This window comes from Melanaphis sacchari, unplaced genomic scaffold (genome assembly GCF_002803265.2).
Source record: "Melanaphis sacchari strain LSU unplaced genomic scaffold, SCAv2.0 Contig7_pilon_pilon, whole genome shotgun sequence".
In the NCBI taxonomy this organism is placed as follows: domain Eukaryota; kingdom Metazoa; phylum Arthropoda; class Insecta; order Hemiptera; family Aphididae; genus Melanaphis; species Melanaphis sacchari.
In genome coordinates, this window is record NW_020271560.1 from 2,659,534 (window position 1) to 2,685,707 (window position 26,174).

Consider the following 26,174-nt stretch of genomic DNA (forward strand, 5'->3'; position numbering starts at 1 on the left):
TATCTGTATGATAAAAAAACGTTTACCATATTGTGACGAAAATGTAGTGTTCGAGTTATAATATTATGTCAAAATTATCGGCAAAAAGATGAGCGCTGTAAGAACCTAACTTTTTATTACAACCATTTTTGCTATACCTATATACATTTATAAATCAACTAATAAAATTATTTTAAGACACATAATAAATACTTCGTAAATGTAATCAAAAAACATGAATTCAATAATGCGTTAGAAAAAAAAATATATTTTATAAGTTATATTAACAATATATTGCGGAAACACACTATATTAAAATAATATACACTATTGACGCATATAACACTTCCTGGTTTCTAAACGTATAATTTTATATGTACGGTTTTAAAATACGTTAATAATATAAATATTATGTTAATATAGTAGTCTGATCAAGTTAAGTTTATAGTCGAATTTACATGACAACATTAAATTAAACAGGTCTACCAAATGTAGATAAAATAATTTATAATGGTATATAATAGTAGACTATATGGTTTAGTTACCTACTGTTTTGGTATAACACTATTATGGCCACTTGGGAATACACATGGAAAACAACCTAAGTAGAAAATCAGTTTTATTTATATATCATACACATATATTGTATTTTATTAAATACTTTAGTATTCGTGATCGTGGTAATAGTTTACATTTCGTGACCGACCATCAAAAACTGGCATAATATTGCGAAAACTTAAGATTTAAGTAGTACCTACAAACCATTGAACCATTAGTGCGATTTATGCAATATTCTTTATAATTAGCATCGTATCTTGCGTATAGTCACCTATTTATATTACTTATTTTTTCTCTCTCACACACGTTGTATAATAAATATTTATTTGTATATGCGTACTCGGTGTCTGTCAGTATCATTATATTTAAAGTTCCTACTATACGGTAACGGTAGCGGTCGTCATCGGATAAAAAAATAAAAATGATGGATAATCTGTGTAATTATGCACATCGTATATGAATTGTTGACATAGTCAAACCTCTGATGCATGGTCAGTAGATACTAATGTATCTAATTTATTAACCTTAGTAATATCATAAAACTAAAACAAATAATAGCAAGAATAAATCACTAAAATGTAGTTGATTACACAAAGATAAATTGTGTAAACCGTGTTTGTTAATAATAGTCAATATAATTTTTTGTTTTTCACTGACAATTCTCAAAAATTTAAATTTACTTGTAACGATACGTGTTACATTCTATGATTGTGACCTTGATTAGTGTAGGTATAAAAAACTTTTTTACCGAAATAATTATATAGGAAATTTACTTTTAAGTTCCTATAATATTAATATGCACATATTTCATACTATATTATCTACTTACCTATACTCATATTGGACATCCAATATTATGACCATCGCGACTTTCATTGTAAATAGTATGTTACCAATGTCATCGTCGATTGTATCAACAAATAAAAGAACCGTAATAATTAATTATTACATGTATTTGATTCGTTTGAAATCTATGAAAATTAATAGTTATTCTGTAATATATAAATTTGTATAGTAATTTTAAAATATAACAGAAGTAAAAAACTATAATATTTTGTTATTATGTATTAATTTATCGTTATTAATATTACTAAATACTCGAATTTAAGTAAATTTATCTTCATTGTACCTGAACATTATGTAATACATTATTATGATTAAATACGTATTCCCGATGTAATATATAAGTCGTATGACTTAGGATGATTTATTGATATAAAACATACTCAAAACAAGTTCTAAATTGAACATCACATACTATTATGGTCTTTTTTGATACATTTTTATATTTAAATTTCCATTGTAAGCGTTATAATAAATAGGCAGATACTAATCAAAGGTATAAAAATCATGAACATTGTGTATGAAAAAGGACTATCATGTTTATATAATATATATTGTATTTTGGTATTTTAATTCTCTGAAAAGTTTACTATGATAGGTTTTTATAGTTTTAAAAATAAAAATAAAATATAAATTTTAACTATTTGGATCTACTTTAAATCTAAGATTAATATATATATATATATATATATATATATATATATATATATATATCTTATAGTGAGTAATACTCAATAACGAAATACAATTAAAACTTATTTAACAGTAAAGTATTTTTTCTTTTTTTTTAGAGCCATTATTTTGTTTCAGTTCAATAATAATTATTAATGAATATGCAATTGAAAACAAAATATTTACTAAAATGAATTAATATCAATAAAATAATTATAATCAGGAACCATAACAATATCAATACTGATGAATGGTATTCGAGAGGTAAGTATAATAAACAAATATGCAGCGTTCATATATTTGTTTATTTAACTTAGACCCAAATAACTTGATTAAATTCGGATGCGTTGGTGTGAGTTTATGAAATCTGTTACGACACCTTTTGGTTGCATTATATCTTCTATGTGAAATCATGTCGACTTTATTTTATTGAGTTTACTTTCACAGATAATTGCTATTATTGCTTTTTTATAATTTGTATACAATATATTGTATGAATGTACTAACTATTTTTGCACATTATTACCCATGATAAATTAAATAACCGTCGATTTATCTCTTCTTAAATTACACGTTATATTTTTAACATATTAATTTCGGTGATTATGATCAAATTCAAAATATAAAGTTGAAGTTATATCCAAAAATAATAAATAACTATTTAATTTTAATTCTTTGTAATCAATGGAAAATCTATTTAAACAAACAAATATTCAGTTTCTGTTTGCCTAAACAAAATCCTTGCATAAATCCATCTTTAAAATTCGAAATTCGTAAAATTCTGTTTTATTACATATTTAAAGAATTAGATGAATAACTAACCATTTTGTTTTTGAGAAGTTATAATTATTAAGTGAGTGAGTAGTATATTTGATTTTTTTACCTCTAGGTATAGATAATAAAATTATTATATATATTTAAGACTATTCAAGATATTATATACTATATTTTATTTTGTTATTAATTTTAGTTTGTCTATGATATTAAATTAGTAATTAAATCTTCTACATGGCCATTAATTGTTCCTGACAAAGTATAAATGAGAATAATTTAATCATGCGAATTTTACATAACTTACTTGCTTACGCATGATATAGAAAATATTTACTGTTATTTGTATCACGTTTCATTATTTAATAAAGTATAGGTTTATTGTTATCAACATAATTATTAGTTTTAATTTTATATTTTGAATCAGGAATTTGAAGCTTGATATATATTTATATAAAAAAAAATTATTGGTAATGTTTCATTGTAAATGAATTGTTACCTATAGTAACCAGAAACTCAATTTTTTATTGTTTACATGTTTTTGTTTAAATAAAACACTATTTTGTTCGAATAATTTGTGTATACGTAATAATTTTAATTAGAAAATGATATAGTTTACTGTAATAATTAATGATTATATAATTAATAACAAGTATGTTATGTTAAAATGAAGGTTATTAACGTGATGTTATACCTGGAGGTATACCATATTTATCTGTTCAAATACATCTGTGTTGACTTGTGTAACGCTTATAATTTTATTTATATTCTGTTTTAATCCAGGTATTCTATATTGTACTTAGTTTAAGACTATAATCGTTTTCAGTTTCAAACAAAATTTTAAAATTTGGAAATGAATCATTGCGTGACCAAAGTTATTCATTCGTTTATGAAATTGAACAATTCTAAACACCGTAATATGTATACTATAGGTTAATCCCGATCAACTTTTATTAACAATAGATATGTAACAGTGTCTCTTTCTATTTATAAATTTATTTTAACCTCGGATAGTTGGATAATGGATATATAAATGTTTTATTGGATACACATTATGTCACTATACGATCGAAACGCTTCCCATAGGAATAAGGAGCATGCATTAAGCTGTTAGTTCTCATTTCGGCGGTAAGCTATTTTCAGCGAATCTTTCTCCAACGGTCCCAATAAAGTCGTCGTTCTATTTATGAAACGTTTTTACATAGTTATATAACATAAATTACACAAAGTCTTAATTCATAATTACCAACTAATATTTCAATTTTTTGGACATGTTTTTGCAGTATTGCCGAGATTATTTTATCTGCGTTGGAGATTTAGCAGTGGGTTGAGATTGTTTATAGAATTATAATTGGTAAATAAGTTAAAACAATATCGACGCTTTTTTTTTTTGCATATCTTTGTAATTTTTTATATTCACATTATTATGCCACAAAGCTTTATAATTAAAAATCATAATAATATTATTCATCATTCATCTTAATGTTTAGTAAATAATAATCATATCCATAAACAATATTATTATAACAATTAAAATTATATCATTAACACTTATATTCATAATTATACTATATTATATTACAATATCTAATAAATTACCATTAACACCCAATAAACATGTGTATTTACAAACTACAATCATATATTAAAATAATCACCAAACAATTGGTAATAATATAATTTTCATTTGTCAAATACTTTATATCATAAAAAATATGTTTTTAGAATACGAATGCATTTATATAAAATAAACAATAACAAATTAAAATGGAAAAACAAGTAAAATATCAAGTCTATAAGTAGAACCTCCATTCTGACATTAAAGTCAGTCATGTCTCCATCAAGAATTCTGTCTCAACCGAGTAGTCTACATCCGGTCACCAGCCTTTCCTCACAGAAGCTCACCACCGTTATTCTCAAAAGCAAGAGAGTATTAATTTAACAGTCTAAATTGATTTTTCACTCGTTGTTAAGTTTTAAGATAGTGTCATAAACCTTATTCGAACTATTGTTTTTATTTAATTTATTTAATGTATGTTAAATTTACATTTTAATATTATTGACATCCGGTTATCAACGCCTATCAGGTAAGAAAATATATCTTTATACTAAAGTACATTAAGGATAGAAAGAATATTATCGTTTCAAGTAAAAATAACACACGTAGACTCCGGTGTTACAAAGAAGGTAAAAATAATCTATAATTATAAATCTGTATTCATGATCCTGAATTAAATCGTAATAATATATAGGCCCTAACACGTGATAAACGAAGAAGCAAAAAGACGTGCACACTCTTGGCTCCATCATTTATGTTTGAAAGGACCTAACTATAAACATCTAAAAAGTTAATACATTATTATAAGGTAAAGTTTCACTAAAAGCTTTGACCAAGCTTATTTTTGATTAATTACATCTTTTGACAAATTTGTATACAGATTTAATACTGTGGTCAAAGCTTGCTATAAATATTATATTTTATTAGTAGATATATTTTTTTTTACTTAATGCAAAAATGTATTTTTAAGTTATGAATAACTATATTAAAAGTATAGAACAGATTATTATATTAATAATAGTTAAAAATATTTAATTTTTATTGTTTTTAAATTAGCGTCTGATTTCTTGAAACTGTTCATTATTGAAAATATCCATAAATTTGGACAGTAATCTTGAATATGAGCTGAATATTCATACATCGTAAAGAAATTTGTTCAAATTATATCCATTACAGTTTTAATTATTTTTTAAATTATATTAATAACAGACATTAATTATCTTGAATATTGAGTACAAGCATCACTATAAAACTTTAAGATTGTCTTATTATTTAGATGACTCAAATTATATTATATTTTTTTTTGCATCTAATTCAACTATGTCAATATCTAGTGACTTAAAGGGGTGACAATACAACATTTATTAAACCATATGAAAGATAGGTAATACCAAAATCATAATATCTAGATGTAATAAGTGGGGCTTAATTAATACATGTAGTTTTAAATTGAACTAATATTTTAATTAATTTGATTAGCGTTAAAAAAATATATTTTCAAAATGTTCGAAAACATGTGATATATTTATAGATTGAACAACATAGCTTTTTTAAATTAAAGTCCAATTCAATCAGAATTAAGTCTTAATATTTTAATTAGTAATTTTTTTCATTCAAAATCTGAATATTTCTCGAGGTATGATGCAAATAGTTAGATAAATCAGATCTGATACCTTAAAGAAATTAATAACAAAAATAATTAATATTGGTTATTGATAAAAAAAAAACTACATTAAAATCAAAAATCTCTTTTATTTGAACTATGTACTATATACCAGGATAGAATAGTATTATGTATTATTATAATTACTCATAGAATAAATATTCCAAATCAATGCGCATTACAGACATGGTTAATTATAAAATATGTACGCTTTTAAATTGTATATCAAAATTATAATACGACATTTATAAAAAACGAATAAATGTAACTAGATCCATTATTGTTTAATATATCTAACCTTTAAGCGAATTATCTAATCTAATATAGAAGAGATTTGTTTAGTTAGTACCTTAGAACACGTTATCTACACAAACTGCGAAAATTCACCGGTACATAAAGCTCTTTGTGAAGTAAAATATATCTTGTTTCATAACTGCAGTATAAGTCATACAATATATTATAAAAAATTACTACAAAAGTTGGATTATTTACTTATTTTAATGATAAAAATAAATTAAACAAATTTCTTGGTAATCGAGGATTTGTTTTTTTTTGTATTCCAAAAAACGCATAAACGATAACGTACTAACTGAACAAATGTGTTATCCAAAATTATAATAATTAAGCACATTTAATTAAATTTATCGTGTTTTATTATATTAATAAAAATATATTGAATAATACATAGCTTAATATTATGTATTATAATAATATAGTTCTTATATAACTATAGTGATAGCACGCAAACTGTTGTTGATTTTACTTAATATATTATATACAAATACTACATAAATACAAAAAAAATAGTATATCTACTATTTTTTAAACGTAATTTTAACTATTTTTGGACATTTTAGTTTAGATGGTTAATAGTTTTAATATTAGATAAGTAACTTATTGTGCAATAAAAATATCATTATATTACTATAAGTACTTAAAAAAAAAACAAAATACTTGTAGGCCTTATAAAAATCATAATTAATATCGATTTTAATTCATCTTATTTGCTGCTTTGTTTGAGAAATTAGTATTTGTTGTAAAAGTATTCTTACAATTAATATTTTTGCTACCACTTATCAGTATTATATTATTTCAAATATGGTGTTAAGATTCCTACATACATATAAAATAGGGTGACCATTTTTATAAAAAATGAAAATAAAAAAACGGGACAAACAATTTTTTATTAATGTGATAATTTTTTATGTTTCCAATTATATTTAAGTTACAATTAATTAAAATAATAAAATAATAATTATGATATGTTGTTCTTTTTAAAATTTCTTAATTTTTTTTAATACATTGATATTTTTTTACAAACATTATTTATTTATATGGAAATAACGGGATTAAAACGATATAAAAACGGGATAAAAAGCGTTCTGTTCGAAGTTAATCGGGACAACGAGACATGATGATTAAAAAAGAGACAATCCCGTTTTAAACGGGACGTATGGTTACCCTAAATAAAGCCAACACAAGGCAAAGAACGTTTATAGAACTCATCCACATTGTTGAATACATAGCCAACCATAAGAAGAATTTAGCTACTGTCGTTAGTTCTAGAAAAATTCAAAATTATCAACTGTAGAAATATTTGATATCATTGATGCTACGCACATTATACAAGTTAGTTGACAACTAATTGAATTATAGTATAGTATATGAATGTACAATTTACAAAATTATAAATATAATATCATCCATGGTCTACTGTACTTGTAACGAAATGCGCACATATAATAATGTCAATTCTGATAGAATTAAAAAAAAATTGACTGAAAACAGGTAGTTTCAAAAGTCCTAATATATAGGTTTTAAATCAATAGTCAAGTTAGGATAGAAATGTATAAATAACCAAAACAATGAGGAACTAGATTTCAATGGGAAAAATAATTTCTGATATTTGTATAAGCTAGAGCAGTTGGACATAAAATTTACTAAACATTAAAAATAGTTATAGGTTACTATCACATTTTTAGATAGCACACTTTAAAGTTCTTGATTCAGCATCTAAACAGTACAGATCAAAGAAAAACTGTATGTGAAGAATGTTGACTAATATGACTGTATAAGTTATTTACATTTATTTAGTCATAGTTTGCGTTGAAACATAATTGAAATGGTTTATGTTCCAAATTTCAAAAACAATCAATTTTTCAATCAAAAAATATAAATTTATAATGCCAAAACCAAAAATATGGCTAAGGTCACTTTTAATTATATATATTCATAAAACATACTTTTTTCTTGGTATAATAATATCGAGATAAGCCATGTTCATATTAAAGAAACAAAGTGTGTGAATTCATGTGAGAAGTTAGAAATAAATTGCTTATAAAAGATATCACAAAAGTACAATACTTTTTCACTGTGTATATTTTTGAAATTTTAGTCTTTTAACTTGAGCACCGCATAATTTAAGATAAAGCAAGTTAAAAGATATCTTTGTGTATAGTTTGTGTTTTATAACTATATTTAATAGATATTATTGTCTATAAAACTTTAAAATAATAAAGATACTAAAAAAAAAAAAAAAATACTATGAAGATTATATATTTATACATTAAATAAAATCAAAGTAAGATTTTAAGCAAATCCCAACTTTAAACTTTAAATTAAATTTGTATTAATAGTTGAATGGTAAAATATGGAATGGGTCTAAAAGTTAATAGAATGATAAAGACCTTCCAAAAGATATTTGTATTCCAAAATTGTATTAAAGTTTTATCTCAAAGTGAACTTAAAATAAATGGACACTTATAGTTCATAGAAACGAAACTAAGATACTTATGAATAGCAGTTTTGAGACTTGTTCGAGAGGTTTTTATCAAGTTTCTTCATTCGCGTATGTAAGTAAATTATTTATAAAGCAAAAGCTTTATCCAATCGTTTGTGTAACTATACGTTTTGCTTTTGAAAAAGAAGTAATATCAAAATACACTTGATAATTATATTGTACTGTGATTGGCAATTTGTAATGTATTTACAGCGTTGAGTAACATTCCTTGCGGTTATATTATACAAAGTTACTTTATTATAGATATAAAACACATGAACATATGATAAGAATCTTCTAGTCTAAGTTACAAACAAAAAATGTTTTTAAGACGTTAGTGTGAATGTAATGGAATATTATCAACTTAAAATAATACATTCTACATGAGTTTTTAAAATATTCCAATCGATTAAAATATTATACAAACAAAGTGTTAACAATTTTTACACATAAAAATGTAACTTGAACTATGTCGAAGTATAATAAGAACCGAATTACAGCCTGCAGCCATAATACAAATTATTGGCAGACATTTTGACAGTTATTTGACATTTTAAAAGTACGATCGATATGCTATTTCACAACAATAGTTCTCGTTTGCATAAAAAGTTAATAATATTGAAATAACGTTAGTTTTATTTTTATTTTTCACTTTTATACAGAACAAATTGGTATGACAGATGCCCCGTACATAATGTCTTACCAATATAGCTATGGTAAAAATTATACACGGGCAGCAATAATATTGACGTGCTGTTAGTACACACAAAATAGTTGTATCTGATAATGCTTTTTTTTAATAACTGATTTATAACTGATTTCAAAAATAGAGTAAACAATGTATATACATTACAAAAAAAAAATAATACATATTTGTGCCAAAGTTAAATAATATGCAATAATATTGCTAGACACAATTGAAGGAAGTGAAAACGTTAAATACAATTAAATTAAATAAAAAATAAAAATGTATTTATTCTTAAAAAACTCTTTTAACTTCTTTAAGTTTGAATTTATTATTTCATGTAATAATGTAACTGATCTATTAGATAATTTTATTGTGTTTTATATGAACCATAAATAATTTAACGAATATTTCTTTTTGTAAAAATTAGTATTTTAAAAAAGAATAAAATAAAATAAATAATATTTATTCACGCAAAATTTATAATTTTGTAATATTGATATTATATACTGCAAATTCTAAATTTGAGACGATGGAAGTATTGAGAACACTATTTTTAAATTTAAACTCTGATAAAACTAACGAATATAAAATATATATACAATTTTATATAAATATTCGTATATAATCTTACTCAAACACATACATTTAAAATATCTTAATACTATTGATAACTAGGTTATATATTTAAAAGGAAATCGATGCCACATGACCTCAAAAAAAAAAAAAAAATTAATTTACCAAAAATAACTTAAATAATTAATTTATTTAGTTAGTAGAGTCTATTATTCTCGGTCAAATAAATATATTTTTTCAATTTGAATTTAACTTTTATTTTGTCTAAATTAACTTAACAAGTTAAAACAATTAGTTAACTGATCCATTTTTGATAATAATACGTATACTCTATTCACTATACAGATGACATAATATCATTACATCATAAAGCACACAATACACGCTACACTACTAAAGTATATTACGCATGGCAATAATTGTATTTAATTGCTATTATAGCATAGATTAATGACAATAAATTAGATATATTCATCGTAGAAGGTCACTTACTACTTTAACGAAATGGTTATTAAAATTATATAAGCTTCTGCGCAGTGACAAAGTGTGTGTGTGTGCACACGCGCGCACGCGTGAAAAGCTCATTTTAATATCGCGATTGAAACAATAAAATGTGAAGTTTGTTGGTATTTTATATATTTTACATTAGATTAACATCCACTGTTACATAAACGCAAGCAATTTATCAATTTTTGTGAATGTTTTCGTTTTTGTGTTTTGCACTCGGTGCTCTCATATATTATACATAAATCAAAACGTCCGAGACAGTTATTATTTATTTATTTATTTATTTTTTTTTTTTTGTCATCGTACACCGTATTTTTGTGTAATCCAACCTATGAAATTACTGTATACGTGGAAGTATAAAATTTTATATGAAGTCAGGTGCTCATGGCAATGCCATAAACATTGAAAAATTTACATATTATTTGTTGTTAAACAAGCCTGGTAATCAGAATTATTATATAAATATGAATACCAAAGCACAAGTTGTGTTTTAGAATTGAATTAAAAACCGACTATTCGGCAATGCAACATAATATGGTTCTGAACTAACTCAGATTTCAATAATTATATGATTATTTAAGAAAATAATTAAAATTCAAATATATCATAACATTTTTAATACAGTTTTAATACGACAAACTGACTAACAAATCATTGCGCTATCTGGCTATTTTTTTTTTAATTAATGATATTCTATATAAAACGGTAGTTCTCAAACTTTTTATGAAGTAACGGATGATTTTCACACCCACTGATTTTATCATCACTCTAAAAATATATCCTAGGTTATAGTTGTCCAAGGTAAATAACATATAGTAGGTAGGACATTTTTACTAGTGGTAAAATTATACTAGGTTATATTTATTCTCGGTAACTTTTATCTAGTATAATTTAGAAGGAGGAAGTAAAAACTATTGAGGGTTATAGAATCCTGATGTCGTGTGTACACTGATTAGCGTTATTTACATTTTTAAATTGCATAATATTCATGTTGCAGTGGTGTATTTAGAATAGAATGTTTTTTGGAGGGGTGTCCAGATAATTTAAGTATAAACTTTTTGTTAATTGGTTGCAATATATCTCTGTTTTAAATCTACTACCACTAAGCTCAAAATATACTCATCAAATATTGTAATGAAATATTTTTTATTTATTTAATTAAAAGTAGAAATGTTTATGTAATTTAAATCATACAGGTATAAAATACCTACTATAAACATAATTTTAATTAAAAAATAAAAGCAAATAATAATATGTTTTAAAATAAATATATATATAAATATTTAAAATCCAATGTATTTATATATTAAAAAAAAAAAAAAACATCATTGTAATTAATATCTAAATATACATAAATTTCCGCTGGAAAAATAAGTAACACAGACACATGAAGGCACGGAGCCGCAAAATAAATATATAAATTGTATGTTTACTGTAATAGGATAATAATAATACAAAATTATTATACATTATTATTACACATTTGTTACCATAATCGGTCACAATAATTTACTAATTATTACTATATATTTCGTTTGTTATATTCGATACCAGTGGTGCTATAAGAATAATAGTTGATTGAGCATTGTTGTTTCATACAATTATTGTTAAAATGCTATCAAGTGTGGAAAGATAATGATAATAAAAATTATATAAGAAACGCTGTTCCTAAGATCATATTTGATCACAGTATTCGGCTGTATTTTTTTATTTATTTTTTTTTAATTATTGTGTATAGCTTTTCTGTAGCAAACCTCTGTTTACTTATATGCTATCCTGATGCAATATTTTTAGTTCTTGACTATTGAGTATTGATTGAAATTTACTTTTATTACCTTTACAAGTACCTATAGTATATATATATGTTACTGGCATTATGGATAATTCAGGTATTTTGCAAAATGACTAGGTATTATGCATATTGCCGACCGGTTTTAGTCAATGTAAATAAAACATAGGATTTTAAATATTATTTTACATATAACTTAGGTATTTTTTTAAATACCTAGGCATTATGTAAAATTCCATTTTTTTTTTTTTTTTGGCAAAGTAAAAAATAAATTATTTAATGTTATTATATTGTGTATATATATATTATTATTGATATTATTATTATAGCTACTTATTACAACATGTTGTTGAAAAATAACATTTTGATGTGCATAAAACGTTATTTTTTAAGACAAATGCACTTTTTATTTTGACACTTGGTCTTACAAAGGAATTTTAAAAATCCTTGGCCAGTTCCTGTCGACTGTTCGTAACGCTACTTTCTGTGTCTGATGGGACTTCGTCAATTTGTAGTAGATTTTTTTGACATATTGTAAACTGACTTCTGGCATACAACTGATATACGTTTTAAATACGGCTCAAATATTTACATTTTGTATGGTCACCTCTTCTTTAGGCAGTTCTCAACAATTATTGGTATATATTCTTTTCGGTGGTGTAGTCATCGAGGCCGACCACTTAAATCGTAGGAGCTTCGTGACTAAACAAGATGGTACCCAATTTTGTTTATTTTTATCATATTTTCTAATTGACGTTTGGCATTATACATAATGCCTAGGCAAAGCTCGTATTATATATATTGTCGAGTGATTTTCGGCATTTTACATAATGTCTAGGCATTTAAAAAAATACCGGATTATTCATATTGTCAGTAACATATATATATATATATATATATATATATATATATAATATTAAGTATTTTTTGGCATTTAGTTTTATTATTTTATTTCTATGGCTAGCTGAATTACACTATATAATCTTCAAGATAGGATTTGACCACATTTGACCGGATTTTAACTTTAAAAGTATTTGACTCAGGACTTAAGATTTTAAAGTGCTAACATTTGAAACATAAAGTTGTTTTGTTGTAATCCAAACAAAATAAAAACAAAGAAAATAAAAGAATAATTGAACCAAAAAGCCTTGAAATGTATACACATACCTAAATAAATGTATAGTGTAAACACGTAAAAGTATCAGCATACCATTTACACTTGTATCTAAGCATATAATTACTATAGAAGGGAAACACGACTATGGTATTTTGTAAATTGCTTATACGTTAAAACTGTTAATCATCATAGATTAGGTCAATTAAAAAAAAATCAACAAAATAATTATAATTATAGTTGTATAGTTAAGTTATATTTTATGTGCTTTTTTTTTCTAATTATTTCAAAGTAGATTAGGTAAATTTAACATAAAAACAATTTAATTTTAGATATTGTTACAAATATTAATTATGACTTAAAAAAGCAATTCAAATATATTTTAATGTATGTAAATGACTTGGTTCTTTACAGGATTAAGTATCAAGTTCAAGAACTCTAGTGTTCTGATGATCAAGTTCAGTTTAAGGATTCAGAGGAAGAAGCACAGTTCTTAGGTTACAATGCTTGAGATTCTTTTGAAGCCTCTAATTTCATACCATAGATTTATAATATTGTAATTTGTACTTTAATATTGTGTGAAAAAAAAAATAAACTAATATGTTTAATTGTTACTATGAATACAAATATTTAGCATATTATGACAGCTCTTAATTTTCTTCTTGGTATTTTATTTTGTTGTTAGAGTAATGACAAATTTATGCAATATATATATAACTCGTGATCTAAAAAAAAAAAAAATAATGTATTTCTACTTTAAGCTAGACCAGTTTTATATGAATCATTTAATGTTTTATAAAAATAAAAATATTATATATTATAGAACATTTTTTATATTTTATGTAGGGATCTCTAAAACTTGATTCTATGTGCTCAATAATCTTAATAGGGTATTTACCATCAACATTCGGTCTGAATAAAAATCATGTGAATTAGTCAATTTTCTCACCTTACTCGACTATGATTATGTGTAGAGTTAGACAGAGACAAAACTGAAAAAAGTATAAGTTATTGTCAGAGAGTCCGTTTAACTAAAAATCATAACATAGTACTAATTGATAGCTGTGTGTGTGTCTATTTTTTTGTTTTTAAATGTATAATAAACAATTTCAGTTACGTTTTCTTCTGTATATTAATGTTTAAGATATATACATGTGATGATACCATTCGTATCATCACAGTTTATGAGTAATAGCATTTTAAGACCTGTCGCTTCTGATCACAAGAATAAACATATTAAGCATTTAAATGCTTGTAATGTTCGTCTTAAATATTGTGCTGAGATATGTACATACACTTAACTGCCATAAAAATATATTACCACAGTATTTTACTTTATTCGTAATATCCATTTTCTTCTTAAGTATTATAATCATCTAGACTAAAAGTGGATCATGAGATTGTTTTAGGATGAGGTCAATTTTCATAAATAAATTTAATGGTGAATAAGTACCTATAATATTATAATACATTAAAGAAGAATTTATATTATATATATATAAAATATGTCAAGTTTAAAATAGTATTGTAACCATATTATAGAAAACTATAAAACATTACAATTACATAAAAAAAAACACTGCTTGAAGAGTAGACAAACAATCGTTCTATTGTCACTTGTTTCATAGACACCACAGACCTGGACATTTGATTACGTAATGAATTGATTTAACATATTATATATTTTACAACATCTTTAAGTCATTTACAGGCTTATAATCCTGCAGTTTAAATTAAACATTTGTGGTATCATATACATAGTCGCATATGTGGCCCTTTTTAAAGGATTTCAAATAACTATTGTAACAGTTAAAGCAAAAATTGACATCTCTTCCTATTCACTTAGCGGCATAAATAATGTTAATAGTGGTGTTCTAATTGTTTTTTTTTCTTTAAAAATTGACAATGTTATCCATCAATCCAATAATTTAATACATCTCAAATGAACAACGAAGACCTGAAATATAAAAGGTACTTTATTGTAAAACTGAAAACACAATAAATAACGTAAATTATTGTTGGAACAAAATAATTGTCATCATTAGTTGACGTAAGTAAATACAAATATAAACAAACACTGGGCTATTCTCCAGATCAATGTATGGCACAATGTTTTGGAACACAGTTTGAAAATAAAAACGGTTGAACTCTGACTTAATCTTATTAGTTGAAATTAATTAAATGAGAAGTAAAATTAGATAGGCACAGCACTTTTTACACCGAGTATTTCAGTTATGCCATATGGAAATGAATGAACCTCTATTGAAATGTACAAAATTACATAAATATACATTGTCATCCATTGACCGAATTGGCAAAAAAATAATTATCTTTGACAGGAAATCCATATGGAATTATTAAATCATTTTAAATTTTCAATGAATTAATCTTTATGTAAAAAAAAAAATATATATATATATATATATATATATCAAAATGTATATATTATTATTAATAATTAAATATAAGTTAATAACCTCGAGTATGCTCTTAAAAAAAAAAAAAAAAAAAAATAGTTGATGTTAAGGTTCTTTAAATGGCTTTAAATTACTTTTAAATTTTGATTATTTTGAAAAGCTTCCTCACAAATGTTGGTTTGTGATATTAGAGTTTCAATACTCTGTACTTGACTTCAATCTTTTAACTATACATTTTACTATAAATTAAATTATCTAACCAGTCAATTATCAAAATAGAGATCAAGAAGTGCTATTTTTTCAATTAATACAACAATTTACACTTATATACTATACAATATTAACAGTCAACGGGTTATTTTTATTTTTTTTTTTTTGAATAAGGATATAAACTTGTTTATCTTGAACATAGTATAATATAATTTATTTTACAAACATTTAAGACTAGTATTTTTTTAAATTTTTTTTTTAAGCTATTTAAAACGTGGTATAAATGCCATTTTTTTTTTTTATTCTGTTGCATAAAATATAAAATCAATGCATTAATATTAATTGTTTTTGAATTTCTTTTTTCAAATAATGACAATTAACTATTTGTTTATGTTATATAGTAAATATTTTAAAATGTATAAATTCATTTTTTTTTTTTTTTAAACTCATAAGTATAATATTAAAAATAAACATGTATTAAGGGTTATTATTATATTATTCTTTTTTTGAGTGTTATATGAAAAATATTTAAGAATGTGTCGTGCAATATTTAATGTTATATTTAAAATTGAAAATTTACGTTTTCATAGCATTTTAACATAACATTACATTATAATTAAGATAGTTATTTAACAATAAACTTTCTATGCACCTACAATTTAACAGGAAGAATGTTAAATAACTGTAATAATTAAATTCCTCAAAAAAAAAATAAAAATAAAAAAAAACATAAAATATGATAGCCTTAACATAAAATTAAAAAAAAATTACTGAAAAATGAAAATATATAGTAAAACATTTCAATTGTTAATTTATGATGATAATTGTTATAAATATATCAAAACACTCAACTTAAAACAGTTTCGTAAGATAAAATTAAACCTAATTTTAAAATTTTTCACGAAAATCTTATATATTAATATTTTAAAATAATTTACAATTATTACCTAACAGAAACTTTAAAGCTATCTTAACTTTGAAGAAAATAAGCAAATAAATTTTTGCTTAGACATGTTAATTATTAATAAAAAATGTTATTATTTTATTTATAGTATTAAAATTTGTTTCATTTTTGAAACTTTATAACCACTTTTGTGTACTTTTAAGTTGCTTTTATTTTATATTTTTGTTGCAAAATAGTTATAATTGTATAAATATTAGAACTATGATTACTCAAATAGAAATCTACAATAAAATAAAATACATTACGATTATCATTTATAGGAATAATATAACGTACAATGTACTCAAGTAATTAAGTCATCATAATTATTTTAAGCTAAATATAGTATCAAGTATATACAATATGCATTAAGATATGTTTACAAATTGTAAATGCTAAATACAACAAAATCATTTATGTACATAAGCTTTAGAAATTTCAAATTTTAAATATACAGATTTTCGACAAAGAATATATTTTAAGTTTTGACTAATTTGATTTATCTACACTTTATTGAAAAAAAAATATAATTAATCTACGATACACTGCGATGAACTAAAATTTATTTTCAGTAAAAATGTCTTTAAATTAAGAAAGTATATCATCATTACCTAATATTAAATTTCTACCACGCCTATCTGATATCGTTTGTCATAAATACCAATATTATAGATTGTTAATCTTGAAAAAAAAATGTTTTCAGTTTAAATTATGAGACTGCATAATTTACATTATTTTAAGAATTTAACGGTTATAAAAAACATTTGCATAGAAATCAATACACACAAATAATTTATAACTAACAAATAATTTCAAAAAAAAAAAATTACATTGTAATTTTTAGAACATATTTTTAAATTGATTTAGCTTGTATCTATGCGTTTGTTTTTTTTTTTTAATGATAATGGATCGATGAGTTGAAATAATAAAAAAAAAAAATGTATCAAAGATGGTTTACTTATTTTGTACGTGATATTTTTTCATGGCAATATTAACAATGCCGATGCCTCTTAAGCACGCCGTTGTACCAACAAAAAAGTCAACTTTATATTTTTTAAATATTGACAAATCTTTTTATAATATATTCTGATGATTATTTTTGTAAAATTATTATTATTTGCGTCGTCCTAATCATGCATCGTATTCATCATTAAAACAATGATTGCCGAAATTGTATTGTCTTGTTTACCATACTGTGTAATCGTTTGATATTACTATACTTACATTATTTCAATAACTTAGTAATTTGAAAATAAATATACATATAAATCTTGTAGTTATAGACAGCTATTATTATTACGACAAAAATGGGTTATATTCAAAATTACATAAAATGAGTTAGTTTCGTTTGTTTGTCGCATTATTTTAACGATACGATGTTCCTATAATAATTTTGCATCGGTGAAATAAATATTTACACACAGAAACTAATTATTATCTATAATTTTATTTGCAACCAATTGGTATTATAATCGTATTACATTTAAACGATTACGATTAAACGATTTACGGCGTGTAGGTTAGGCAGATTTTTAGTTGATATAATTTGATTATAATTTATAATACTACTGTAGTGAAATACTTCTATATTTGCAAACACATATTATTACAAAATAACTATTTTTTTTTTTTTTTTTACTTATTAGTTTTTAATGTAATTTTTTTTTTTTTTTTTTTTGTGAAAGCAGGGTAATAATATCAATATATATTTTTTCTTTGCGTTAACATCAATTAAAAAAAAAAAAAAAATGTAATTAATATAAAGATTCAAAGTAATCATAATAATATGTATAATTTCTGTACAATCCTATAATTTAACAAATTGTAAATATTATAATAGCAGAACAACTTATTCTATAAAAATAATTCATATTGAAAACAATTATAATATTTCTAAGAAGATCAACCACAAACATAAACATTGGTTTCAATATTGCCGGTAAAAATTATAAAACAGTATATGTACAAGATCATTTTTTTTTTTTTTTTTTTAATAAAATAACATACGAGTAGTTCAAAGAGATAATTTTTATGTTTAATTCTGTGTTAAAAATTTAAAATATGAGGTTTTTAAAAAAAGATTTGCTCTTTTTTACTGTAAACTGTTAAAATAAAACTAAAAATTGTATCTTTTAGTGACTAATTTAAAAAATATCTAAACTCTGCATTTGCAGTAACAAATTACATAATTGCCGTGGGTTTGCTTGATATGTTATATTATATTAAATCATTGTTTACTAAATATTACAAAAACCGTATGTTTGATCACGTATGAAGTTTAATTAGTCAAATAGATGCATGTACATATACTACGTGTTGTCGTTTATCATTATGCCACCTATCACCAAACCAATTAGTGGCCATTTTTCGCATGTAGGGATACATTTTTTTACAGATATACTTCGACGCTGACTACAAAACTTTTGCTGGCGTACGTCTTTTTTTAGCAGTCGAGTAATTATGTCAGGTATAGAACAAGGTAATCATGATAATAATATTAATTTTTGCTGATAATATAATGACAATAATTATTATTCATATTTATTATGTATAGTAGTCGACTTTCAATAGTTTGAATTTGGAAAGAAATATTAAAATCTTTGAATTACTGAGTAATTGAATTTCTAAGAAAAAAATTAATGTATATTATATAATAATCACGTATAGTTTAATAATCATCAATAATAAATAATAATACAGTATAATACTAAATAATATAAATAAATTTTACTTATGTATATATACAAAGCGATACGAAACATTGAATACAGTTTTTTTATATATTTTTTTGAATCTATGATATTTTTTCTGCTGTGTTAAATTTAGTTTAGCTTGGTTAATAGTCTTTTGAAAAAAAATAGGTTTGAAACCTCGGCACCGGCCTCTGTCTAGAACGAACATTTTCGTTGTTTTTCGAAAAATAAACTTACATTCTTGTACCTAAATGCATTTTTTATACTCGAACTACCACAGAATTTTTATAGGATCGACAATTTACTGCTAAAATAACCAACATTTCAAAATTATCAAATATTTTAATTATCGAAGGTTGGCTGTCCAATATGTATAGTGTAATTATATTAAATATAAGTATTACAATAGTTGGACCTTCATAAATATTTTTTTATTTATTTGTTTGTTTTTTAAAGCGGTATAAAAGAATATTCCATTATTATATTATAATATTTTTATATCGTTACGATTTTTTCTCAACATAACATTTACTTTAAGTTTATGTATAATATGTATATACTATAATGATATTTTTAATTCTATTTAAACTGTATAGGTACCGAATACTAATGATTCGTCAAATTTAAATGAACAAATAAAACAAAAATTTACAAAAAAAAATAAACAGTTTTTTCAGGTTTAACTATATTGTTCGTTATCCTTATATGTGGAGCAAATGCTAACAGTGACACAAATATATGTATTGAAGCGACTGATAACTGTCCAAACGAGTATATTAAATTATATTTTTATACAAAGTACGTAAGCTTATCGATCTTACTTAAACACACGTGCGAACGCTCACTCATGCACACACGCGCGCGCGCACACACACACACACACACACACACACACACACACACACACACGCGTGTATATTTTTATATATTTTATGTTCAAAGTAAGATTAAAGATGATCCTGTTGAGATTTCGGAAGACTCAATCAAAACCATACAGTTTGAAATGGCTTCTAATTTAAAAATATTAATACACGGAGTCAAAGGATCGCGAGACGACGAATTTAATAAGTTATTGAGAAACGGTGAGTTTTTGTCACGAAATAAGTTAATTGTCTTAACGTAAATTGAGACATTTTTTTTTTTATTAATGGCATCACTTTAAATTTATTATATAATTTACTGACGATATTTTAAGTTAGCCTTTAACTTGTAAACTTCTAATTGGACACATTTAAGTACATTTGACGATTAATCTAAAAATCTGAACATATTTTTAGCTTATTTCTCACAAGGAAAATATAATATAATCACGATAGATTATCACCCTTTGGCGACTTCGTTAAAATGTTACGACGTCGCTGTTCGAAACTTGCCAATAATCGCCAAATGTATAACACAATTTTTGGTCGCGATCCTCGAAAAACACGATCAATTTCAGTACGTACACGCTATTGGATTCAGCTTAGGATCTCAAATCGCTGGTCTTGTGGGGAAACTATTGAAAGAAAAGAATAAAAATTTGAACAGAGTTACTGGTAAGTAAAAATCACTATTCGTAAAATGTCGATCGTGATCATTTATTACAAGATTAGAAATTCACAAAATATACACAGTGGTCCCATCAAGTACACTTAATCACATTTTATCTTTTAAAAATACATTTATTTAAATTATGATTTTTGAAGCATATTCAAAACTTATATTTTCCAATATCCACAAAAATTTTTTAATCAATATGTTTTTAAAAAAGTATCCTGTACTGATAGTATGTATTGTAAGTTTGATTATTTAAAAAAATATAATATGCTTATTTAATTTTTTATGTTACTCGTATCAACAGTTATATCACTTGAATATTCAATATATATTTAAAAAAAAAAAAAAATAAAATAAAAACATTTTTTAATTATTATATATTTAATAAAAATTACTATTTGTTTAAAAATGGCAAAGCTATTTCATTTTATGGGAGAAGTGTAAACTGACGCACAATAATCTGGGTTTAATTTATGTCGATACTAACTTATTATTTGTTGTATTTAAAATTTTCTTTATTTGTTGTAAATTTTAATCAAACATATTTTTAAAAATATCAATATTTTAATCGAAATATAAATGAATAGTTTAAAGTAGTTACTCGAATTAAATTCTCTTTACGAAACCTGAGCATTAAAAATATGATAATAAAAATCCATAATTCAAATAAATGCTTATTTTATTGAATTATAAAATAGTGATTGCCATCATAATTGATTAGTGGATCATACTGTTTGTAAATATCTACAGTTTGACATGCTTAATATTATATAATATTAATAATAAAATATACTGATATACAAATAATAATTATGAATACTGATAAGTTATAAAACCGATCGTCACAGGATTAATTTGAAAAACAGGCCTTGATCCAGCTTTACCTTATTTTGAATACACGTGGAACAATTTGGACGAGAATAGTGCGACTGTAGTAGATATCATACATACGAATTGCGGTTTTTTAGGACAAGTGCTGCCAATTGGAACTGTTGATTTTTACGCTAATGGTGCAATTACACAGCCGGGATGTGCTGATAATAGTAAGTATTCCATTCATACATAGTTTTATTTAATAAAAATGTATGACTTTCATATAATAATATCTTTAAATACCATTCAATATGTATTCAATATAGACTGAATTCAAATATATTAAATATTGAGCTGAAAACAAGATAAATATAATAAAATATAATATGTGAAAAGAATCAACAAAATATTTTATAAATTAATTATATTCTGTTTATAATGCAAGTTTTTTTTTTTTTTTTTTATATAATTCTAAAACTCACAGTGAAAGGTTTGTGATATATTTAAGATTTTAAATTATTGTAATGTTGAAAATGTAATGAAAGAAAATAATTGAAAGAAGAATGTGATAAGTATGTGATACATATTATATGCTTGTAGCGTTGTAGAATACAAGGTATATGCTACTTAATTTATGTATACACGTCTATAAAATCAAAGTAAGAACAACGATGAGATTAAAAAGAATCAGAGCAAAAAAAAAAATAAAGAGATAATGATCTTAAGATCAATGTACAATGAAAGCTTTTTAATCAATCAGCCGTGAAAAATAAGATTTAAAATGTCGTTTGACACAGGGAAACCAAAATAAGGTTATTCAATTTTAAATAGCCATTTGATTAAAATAGTTTGCTATTTATAATATGAAGTTTTTTTTGGTATCAATTTTTTTGTAAATAATTTATTTGACTTATAATTAAAAACAATATTATATAATTTTAATAGTTGTTTTGTAAGAATTTCTTTTTGTCAGAGTATTGGTACTTTTGTAGTCACGCAAAATCATATATGTATTACGCTGAGTCAATTTATCATGGGAGAACCATGTCTGGATTTTATGCGACGACTTCGAGCTCTTTAAACCAGCTGTCATTTTTGGGAGGTTTTAGTAGTTTTCCAAGACTAAGTATATTGGTTGGAGAATATCTTGACCCCGAGTAAGTATTGATTTTAAACTATCTAAAATATGATACATAGTGATAGTATTAGTATCACGCTTACTCTGATAGTATTCGGTTAAGATCACATTAAGCTCAATGAACTGGTAATAAACATTTATAATCAACATAAAAAATATAAATAATTATGATAGTAAATATTAAAAGCCTATCAGTTTTTTTCATTGCAAATTAAAAGTTATTATAGGATAAATATACCTTTTATTTATGTCAGGGAACTGGTTTGAATTTATTATAATATATATCAACATTTACCGATTAATTTTTAGTATTTTGCAATATTATTAATATCTGTTATACACTATATTTATACTCTGAGAACTTTAAAACCAATCATATTGTATAATATGGACTATCGGTAAGATACAAAAGTACCCTTTATTATTATTACGTTTGAATATTAAACTTATATTGTATTCATAATAGATCACAACCATTTGTTAAAATGTAAAGAATTATAATAATCAATATTTATTTTTTACGTAGTTTATTCTATATATTGCCATATTTTATGTTTAATTTTTAGGATTAAAGGAGTATACAGCTTTATAACCAACGATAGTCCACCTTACGCTCAAGGAAATACTAGAATTCAGGAATTAATAAAGCGATTTTTATCTTATTTCAAATAGTTAAATAATATTATGTATATTATAGGTAATAAACATCTTTCTTTTATAAAACAAGTAAATTGAATTTATTATTAAATGTATGATGAATACAATTAATATTAAAAAATAGGTAGTATTGTGTTGTTATTTTTATTATTTTATTATCCTTATTACAATCAGTGGAGATGCCAGAACTTAATGATAAGTGAGAGAGATTTAAGTGTATACTTAAAAAAATGTATACATACCAATAATTCAATGGAATTGAGATGTTATAATGAATCTTTTTTCTGTTGTTAAATAAATTAATATAATATTTGGAGGTTAGTTTATTTTCAATATTTTAATAAAATTTTACAGTATTTTGAAGATGTTCTATATTTTTTTTTGAAAATTTATGGTAAAATATAACTATTATTTTTCTGATTATCTAGCTTGGATAAGGTTAGATGTTATAGTATACATTATTGTATAAGACCTATGGGCCAAAAAAAAAGTAGAGACAGATAAAATGTTTAAGATTTAACGATATATGATTGAGTCAAAGCTTAAGAATTTTAATTTTATATTAATATTTTAGTTACAAAGGTTATTTGAATATGATGTTACAAATGTTACAAAGAGTATGACTATTCGGACATAAGTACATTAATTATGAAAATAATTTAATCATTTTAATTAAGACAATTAAGATAAACAAAAAAAAAAAAAAAAAATGAGTAATTATGATCACCAAAGCATCGGATGGTTCGTGACCAGTGACCACACTAATTCGGGTCTACCAGTATGGGTCTTACTAGTGCTTTCCATTACCCGCACACGTAAGATCCAACACTACACAAAATACACAGTCCAATACATTAAAAAATGTTATGATCCTGTATTAATATTTAATATTCCATAACCTATTACGATACAAACTCATTGAAGTTCATGTAAATTTAAATTACTATATATACCAATACATTAATAAATATTATGTAAATAAATAATGATAGAATAATACACAATATAAAAAAAAAAATAGTTAATTTGCTTTTTTATAGAAAAGTTGTCAAGTGTTATATTTTAAAATTGCATTAGTCACTGTAATGACGTGTTAAATATTTTGAGTCAATGGTAAATCATTACATACAGTAAACGATTTTGAGTGGAGGTAATCAGTCCTTCATCATTATTATGCTTTAAGTATATTATTTTGTATTTTTAGTATATTGCTACTTACTACTAGTAACTATAAAAAAGTTATGTTAAACGAATTTTCACAAAAAATAAATCATTTATATTATATAATCATTATTATAATATTGATAACTAGTATAATATTAACTTATAAACAATATCATCGTAACATAAAACAATAATGGTCCCACTGGCCAAGCTATTGTGGGGGTTTATGAAGTGTCATTTATAATAATAAATAAAAAATAACTTTACATAAATAATTTAATAATTATTAGTATTACAAGAAAGTCCAAAACTAAATAAATATAACATATATTATGTACAGATAAACAAAAATAGTTATAAATATATACTCGTATATTATAATAAGAGGTAAATTTAAGTGTAGTGGATTGTAAAATTAGAGCAATATAAGTTAAAGTTTGTTGAATAAATCAAGTAGCTAAATTAATTTAAATATATTGTAATTTAAATTACGTAATTCTTCAGAGACGCTATTCAAAATACTTAGACTAATATATGTAAAAGTAGCTTGAATAGAGGATTTATAGACCTTATGAGTACGTATATATGTTATATTGTATATAATACTTATATTATTATAATTTTAAAATTGGGTCATAATAGTTTTTGATTTACTATTCTATATTTCAGAAGCGATGACAATATTTTGTTTTGTAGAAAAGCTCACTAATAGTGTGAAAATTAAATAATTCATACAGATTTTTAATAGTAAAAACAGATTTTATTTAATATTAATCCCAAAATATAATTTCAGGAGATTCGAAAATATTTAAGATTTATATTGCTTACTCAATTCCATGTAGTTATGTCATATTATGAAAGTGAAAATACCACCAATGCATTGTGTATAATTTTTATTTTGTTTTTGTTTTAGTTGCTTAGAAAGTAAATACGTAAGGGAGCTTTATTATTTTTACTAATGAATTAATATGCTCTATACATTTTAAATAACTGTTTATTTATATATCTAACTATTTTGTAGTCAAATCATTTTTAACTTGTTATAACACGAGCATGCGTTTGAGATAGTTCAACTAACTGAATGTAATAACATTTGTTAGTTTAAAAAA

The 26,174-nt window shown here is 23.6% G+C and overlaps 1 protein-coding gene and 1 long non-coding RNA gene across 3 annotated transcripts; both read left to right on the top strand.

The window, feature by feature from the left end:
- The first annotated feature begins 4,614 nt into the window (after window positions 1-4,614).
- On the top strand, window positions 4,615-14,072 carry LOC112601895. The gene is made up of 3 exons (XR_003115066.1): window positions 4,615-4,910; window positions 5,076-5,189; window positions 13,909-14,072. It is a non-coding gene; the product is annotated as an uncharacterized LOC112601895 (long non-coding RNA).
- Window positions 14,073-19,412: 5,340 nt separating this feature from the next.
- On the top strand, window positions 19,413-23,962 carry LOC112601806 (pancreatic triacylglycerol lipase-like). 2 transcript variants are annotated; one of them, XM_025349590.1, is made up of 7 exons: window positions 19,413-19,543; window positions 20,426-20,555; window positions 20,700-20,839; window positions 21,035-21,292; window positions 22,160-22,336; window positions 23,080-23,263; window positions 23,811-23,962. In XM_025349590.1, the coding sequence occupies exons 1-7, from the start codon at window positions 19,525-19,527 to the stop codon at window positions 23,914-23,916; spliced, it is 1,014 nt and encodes a 337-aa protein (XP_025205375.1). In that variant the 5' UTR covers window positions 19,413-19,524; the 3' UTR covers window positions 23,917-23,962. The 2 variants fall into 2 exon arrangements, with proteins under 2 accessions (XP_025205375.1, XP_025205376.1); XM_025349591.1 differs by having other exon boundaries at window positions 19,413-19,531.
- The last annotated feature ends 2,212 nt before the right edge of the window (window positions 23,963-26,174 follow it).

What these genes read in the sequence shown, in the direction of transcription:
- LOC112601806 (XM_025349590.1), top strand. An exon ending in AAATTATATTTTTATACAAA is followed by an intron (nt 20,556 to 20,699) that starts GTACGTAAGCTT and finishes TTATGTTCAAAG; the next exon opens with TAAGATTAAAGATGATCCTG. An exon ending in GGAGAATATCTTGACCCCGA is followed by an intron (nt 23,264 to 23,810) that starts GTAAGTATTGAT and finishes TTTAATTTTTAG; the next exon opens with GATTAAAGGAGTATACAGCT.